The sequence below is a fragment of the Tachysurus vachellii genome, chromosome 3 (assembly GCF_030014155.1).
Source record: "Tachysurus vachellii isolate PV-2020 chromosome 3, HZAU_Pvac_v1, whole genome shotgun sequence".
In the NCBI taxonomy this organism is placed as follows: Eukaryota; Metazoa; Chordata; class Actinopteri; order Siluriformes; family Bagridae; genus Tachysurus; species Tachysurus vachellii.
This window is the reverse complement of record NC_083462.1, coordinates 1956977-1963740: the sequence shown is the minus strand read 5'-3', so window position 1 is coordinate 1963740 and position 6764 is coordinate 1956977. Positions and strand designations below refer to the sequence as shown.

Here is a 6764-nt window from a genome sequence, read left to right as displayed (position 1 = left end):
ACATATAGTCTTAAGTGTTGCTGACTAATGAATCTTTTCAAATTGCGTTTAAGTTGGTTTACTGACTAAACAAGAAAAATTGCAAACTTAAAGAAATGTCAGCTGCCTAACCATCAAACATAATGCAGCAGATTGTATATGAAAGCAAAATAAAATCTCAAATGTAATGGCAAATTTAGAAAAAGCTCAAGGTTTACAAGGTTACAAGATGGGTCAACTGTGAAAATGTAAGTGTCAGCACAGCAGATAAAAATGGCACGCACAGACATTATGTTAGGTAGTGTGCTTAAATTAACTTGCTTATTATTTAACTATTTAACTTGTTACATGTTTATGTATGTATGTATGTATATATACATGTTTCTATGTATGTATGTACAGTATGTATGTATGTGTGTGTGTTTGTGTGTGTGTGTGCATGTCTGTCTGTCTGTCTGTCTGTGTCTGTCTGTCAACGAATTTTTGTGTATACAGTTGGTAGCTGCTGAGATTAAAACAAAGCAAAAATATTAACTTACCTATATAGCTCCCTCGATTCGCCTGTTTCTCCGGCTCCTAGTTGTCCCGCTCTGGCAGCAAAACACGTCCGGGCAAATTCCACCTTTACTCAGCTTTTAAAGGATGCTCACTAGATATAGAAGTTTCACTAACTTAATATTTTTCTGTTATTACATGAAGGTAAAAGTGTTTGTTCAAAATCGATATATAATTAAATTAAGACAGTATTCTTTATTTTAATTTTGAAAGACTTATTAAAATGAGTTATCAACTCACCAATACAAACACAATACTCACATATTACAAACTTAATTTTTTTATGCTGAAAATGTTGTTTATTTTAAGTTTTACAGACTAACCCCATGAATCATTTTTTAGAGTGTAAATTGTAAGGAAAAGTCAAAGTCAGAAAACCACCAAAAGGTCAGGTCAGGTCTGTAAGTCCAGATATAAAAAAAAAACAAAAAATCAACACAATATTAAAGGAATATTTTTTGACAGATTCAAGTGGATGTTTATGGTACATTTGGGTTGGTACAGTGATAGAGGACCAATTTAACATCAACACCCACACTGAAAAAATAATAAAAACACATCCATTTATAAGAGTTTAGTCTTTATAATTGTAAACCTGAAGAAGGAGGTGAAGTAAACGACTTTTATCATTTTAGAAATTTATCACTTAAGTAAACTACTGAGTACTAAATAATACACATAAGTAAGAAATCTTTATTTTTTTGTTAAATGCAAAGCTAATGGAAAAAGTTATACGTTATATTGTGTATTAGAGAATAGTTTGAAGTGCAGAATAAATTTGTCACTTTGCTGTTAAGACAGAGCATTAATACATACACATATATTAACACACACAATAATATTACATGTGTGTATAATATTTGTGATATAAATATAATTAGAAAAAGCAAGTTAATTAAAAGTGACAAAAATGAATGATATGATGCTCACATGATATTTATGATCACATCTGACAAGGAGCCTGAATACGATCACTGTGCTAATTACAGTGTAAGGCATTTGTTTTATACTTTAGGAGCTTTATTGGATATAATTGTAGAGAAGAACTTTTGTTTATTCACTCAGGCGTAGGCTGCTTCATCTTCTTCTGTGAATCCACTTTGAACAGCTGCTTGAATGCTCTTTATCTCTTCAGCAGCAGAGAGAATGGCGAGTAACTCTTTATCAATCTTATTCTGTCTTGCAAGACACTTCTCTTCAAACTCCTTCTTGTTCTTGAGGACAAAATAAAAGATGGCTTTCTGAGCCTCATCACAGGAGTTCCTTAAATGCTGAACTTCAGACTGAAACTCTGCCTTTTCCTTGTCCATGACCATCAGTTTTCTCAGAGAGCTGACACGATCCATGAGGTACTTGGTGGACACCTCAGTGTAGGTTGTAGAGATCATGTTGACAAGGTTGGCGATATTAGTGGCTTGAAAGGCTTGATTGTAGAGCAGATCTTTGGAGAAGAGCTTTGCGTTGTAGGAAAGTGTCTGTGTCTTCTCAGATGTGGATACAAAATCTTTAAGGGTTTGTTTCAGGTGAAGTTTCACAATGTTGGACACCATCTTAAAAAAGCACCGTATCTTCTCCCACTGCGCCTTCACTCTCAGCATGGCATCCATACCCTTATCCAACATTTGACAAATGGTGCTAAATTCTACATACATCGTTGGTGGTTTTGGAGTCAGCTGCCTCTTGATTTCATCCAGCTTCTCGCTGTAAAAAAACACAGCATTTACAGATTCTTCCAGCAGTTCTTGTATAATGTTGATGGCATCAATGACCTGTGTCTCTGTTGAATCGGCCAGCAGAACACAGTCTTGTGCAACTTCATGAATCTTAGCCAGCTGTTTAGGGAGCTGAGCTTCAATAACCACATCATTGCCTTCGAACAGGATCTTTACAGCTGTCTTCATGTAATCAGGAACTTCCATGGTGTGGAGCTTAATCTCATCCATGTTCTTATGGGCCTCATTGAAAACCCAACAACTGAAGTTACACACCTGCATGAGGCAGGCACGAAATGACTCTGGGTATTTGATATACTTGTAGCCATCTTTAGGTGGGTTCTTGTTTATGGAGAAATCTGAATCTAAATTGCAGGATTTGAACCACAGCTCTCCCAGGATGACTATAGGGAAAGGAGCAGGAGTCAGATACTCCTCCCAGGCATACGGCTGCATCACAAGCTTGGTTTGGTTCCTCATCTCCTCAGGTGTGGTGAGGCTTTGAGTTTTCTTTGCAATTTGCAAATCCATGGCTTCTTTTTTACTACTAAAAAACAAAGAGAATATGAATTGATAATGAGATCACAATGGCTTCTTGGGTGCCAGCAGAGTACAATTTGTACACTTACAGTGCAAACCATAATAAAAAATCTGAACCATGATGCACAGAGACAACATCTGAGAGCTCTTACTTTTGGTGGGTTTAGTTATTTGGTGGACACATGAGTAAAGGTGGTGTGTTTACATGAGATAAAACTGAACTGAACTAACAAAAAGTTTCAACACTTCAACACTCACCTTCAACGTGCTCCAACACCAGACAAGTTAGATGTGATTGTGTTTAATATTATAGAGACTTTAAGATTCTAACACTGAGGTTCATCTCAAACATTAACACTCCATGAATCTGACATCTACAGGGAGGATTTGACAAACCGTTCCAAATTCTAGCAAATATAGAAATACCTTTTCCCTTTGATATCTTTAAGTGTTTAAGCCTTGTGGGTAAACATATGGGCAGCTTTTTATAAGCTATATCATTATTAGACTTTTCATCAGGACCAACAGCTGAAAAGGTTCCCAGCACCATCACACCTCTTCATCCAAGCTTAACTGTGGGACAGATGTTTCATTGTACTTCTCACCAAGGCTCGTATTCATAAAGATTCTAAGTGTAAAGATTTTCTCCTATTGACCTAATTCTTACAATTCTTAGAAATGTGGATGTTTCCGCTTAAAATGAAAGAGAAGATCATAGTAAAGAAAAAGGTTATTCATAAAGAATCTTAACCATTCAAAGAGAAATTATACAACTTATAATTTTCTTGATAATTTAGAAGCTCTCTGAGAACAATCTTAGAATCTTTATGAATACTAGATCTGTTTATAGCCTTCTAGCTAAAATCTCCTGTAAAAAGGAAATTACCCATACATCAGACATCAGAGGTGACTTTAGTAGATTTTAAATAACAACAATTGATATGAACTAAAGAAGTTTACAATCAGTGATCAACAAAGGCTATGAGTCACTCAGTTTGACTGGGAAAAGTGAATGATTTTGAGGAAGTACAGGCAGCTTCCACATACAGATTTTCAAAAAAAAAAAAAAGCTTGTAATTGTATAAAAGGATTAAATGTTTGCAGTGTGACAAAACTTTAAAAGTAATTGTTGAGAGCAGTCTCTTCCCACCTGGATATGCTGATAGTCTTCAGTGAAGGTGTGGAGGTTCTCTGTCTGCTCTGTGACCCAAAAGGTGCACTGCCTCAAAACTAAAAGCCCCTGTGTATTTATAATGTGTAACCTGCCCTCCCCTTTTCACCCACCCACCTCTGATACACATATAAATTAAGTTCATCTTATAAATGTCACATAATAAGTGTCTGTGGTGATCCAGAAGAGAAAGAACAGCAACAGAGTTAAACGTTCACACTCTGATTACAGATTTTCTTTATTCATCCTGTAATTAAAAAAATAGGACATTGAAACACACACAAACAGGGTAAATAAAAGGATGTTAAGATAAAAAGGGATACAGCACTGCAGCAAAATATGATGAACCACAGTAATACTTACTTGCTGTAACAGTAAGTATTTTGTTGGAAAAGTTTAATTGATCCCTGTAATATAGCTGGCAACATTTCTTCATCTTCTACCGCTTATCTGAACTACCTCAGGTCACGGGGAGCCTGTGCCTATCTCAGGTGTCATCAGGCATCAAGGCAGGATACACCCTGGACGGAGTGCAGGGCACACACACACACACACACTCTCATTCACACACACTACGGACAATTTTCCAGAGATGCCAATCAACCTACCATGCATGTCTTTGGACTGGGGGAGGAAACCGGAGTACCCGGAGGAAACCCCCAAGGCACAGGGAGAACATGCAAACTCCACACACACAAGGCGGAGGCAGGAATCGAACCCCCAACCCTGGAGGTGTGAGGCGAACGTGTTAGCCACTAAGCCACCATGCCCCCTACATTTCTTCATGTTCCAACAATTTATACTTTAAATGATTTATAAAATTCACAGGTTAATGCATCATTACCTGGCGCTTTATTATTTTTAAGATTTTTAAATGCCTTTACGTATTTCTTAACTAGTATATTTATACATATATTTACATACATATACATACATATATGACATACGGATTTTTTGAGATACGAGCTGTGATTCGAGAAATCTTTTGCCTTGCGATACGAGCAAATTTTTGAGATACGAGCATCCGAGCTGCCGCCGACACAAAGATCCCCAACAACCACGTGTGCTCTGTTTCCCCCCCCTCAGCTTCCCGCGTCTCACTCGGTTAAAGCCGCCTTTCCACTGCACACGGCAAACGACGGCCGATAAACAGGAAGTCATTCATTTCATATGGAGAGTCACAAAGGTTAATTTTAGTGAAGTTTAGTTAAGTTCCATTTAAGTGTAAAGTAGCATTAAGAGTGTACAGTAGAGTGTACAGTAGAGTGTACAGTAGCATTAAGAGTGTACAGTAGAGTGTACAGTAGCGAGTAAGTGAACGAAAGTGAAAGTGTACATACGAGACAAAATTCCTCCTGTTTACTCCTCCCTCAACCTCCGTGCGCATCTTCCGTAAAGTAAAACCAGTTTATTTTTTTAACCTTCTCTTTTATTACTGTATGTTTTTATACAATATTTGTCATTTATAAATACAGTACTGAACATTTGTCATATTCAAAACACATAAACAAAACAACTGGAGTGGAATTTTGCGAGCTGGAACGGATTAATGGGATTTTAATTAATTTAAACGGGAAAACTGCTTTGAGATACGAGTAATTTGAGATACGAGCAAAGTCACGGAACGAATTAAACTTGTATCTCGAGGTATCACTGTATATTATTACAATTGCCCAACAGCTGTAAGGTTATTTTGGAACATGTGCATCAAAGTACATTTAAAGAAATAAATTTAAAAATAAAATGTCTCACAAAACCTTAATATCCAATTATTTTTTCTGAGACAGCTGACACCATCCATGAGGTGCTCTTATTTCAAACCATAATAAATAAACTGAACCATGATACACAGACTTTTGGTGAGTTAGTTAATGAAAGCAATGTATTTCTTATCAGATCTGTTTTTAGCTTTTCCCTTACAGGTCACTGAGGCTACAAAAAAACATGAAAATGGTGGCACAAGAGGTCTTAGGAGGGCATTTGTCTTATTCTTACTAATTTTCTGTCCCATGATTTGTTGTTAAACTTTAAGTTTAATACTTTTTTACTTATTACAATTTTGCCCAACCTCCCCCCCCATATCAACTATACACTAATCAACTATACACTAAAAATGACTGATGGCTAATTTTTAAAACTATTGTAGCATTATTTTTTAATTCATCCTGTAATTGAAAAAGGAAGACATTGAAACACAGAAACAGTGTAAATAAAAGGATGTTAAGATAAAAAGGGATAAAGCACTGCAGAAAAATATGATGAACCACAGTGGTATCTTGAACCTGGAAACAGTAATATCAGAAGACTGTCATGTTTTAGATTAACAGTTACATTATAAAAGGTGTTTTTTAATTAAAAAATCTCCTGCTTATGTTTAAATTATTTGCCCTGTAGTATTGATGGTGAAATGAAGCTTTTCCTCTCAACTTTATCGTGAAATGGTTTATTACACAAAGTTCTTCAACATATTGTTCACTAGTGACATCTTGTGGTCAAAAGAGAGAGAGAGAGAGAGAGAGAGAGAGAGAGAGAGAGAGAGAGAGAGAGAGAGAGAGAGAAAATAATAATAACATGGTGTAATATAACTAACGACACTCCATATTATTATCAACAAGTTTCTACACACTGGACTTTAGCATCTTCTTCAGTTGACAGATGGTCCAGTTTTATTTTAGTTTACTCAGTTGTCAAGTATCTGAACACTCTGAGGTGACGTGACCACATCAATTCCTGTGCCGCTGGCTGCCTTAAGGGACAGTAATAATCATCTAACTGCTGCTCAGGGTGGACTCCAGGATAGAGGAAGA

The 6764-nt window shown here is 36.4% G+C and overlaps 1 protein-coding gene across 1 annotated transcript; it reads right to left on the bottom strand.

Annotated features, from left to right (window-relative positions):
* Positions 1-1502: 1502 nt before the first annotated feature.
* On the bottom strand, positions 1503-2777 carry LOC132842116 (uncharacterized). The gene has a single exon (XM_060864787.1). It carries the CDS (start codon positions 2775-2777, stop codon positions 1596-1598), a length of 1182 nt encoding a protein of 393 aa, XP_060720770.1. The 3' UTR covers positions 1503-1595.
* Between the last annotated feature and the right edge of the window lie 3987 nt (positions 2778-6764).

What these genes read in the sequence shown, in the direction of transcription:
- LOC132842116 (XM_060864787.1), bottom strand. Translation starts at nt 2,777, where the DNA reads ATGGATTTGCAAATTGCAAAGAAAACTCAAAGCCTCACCACACCTGAG.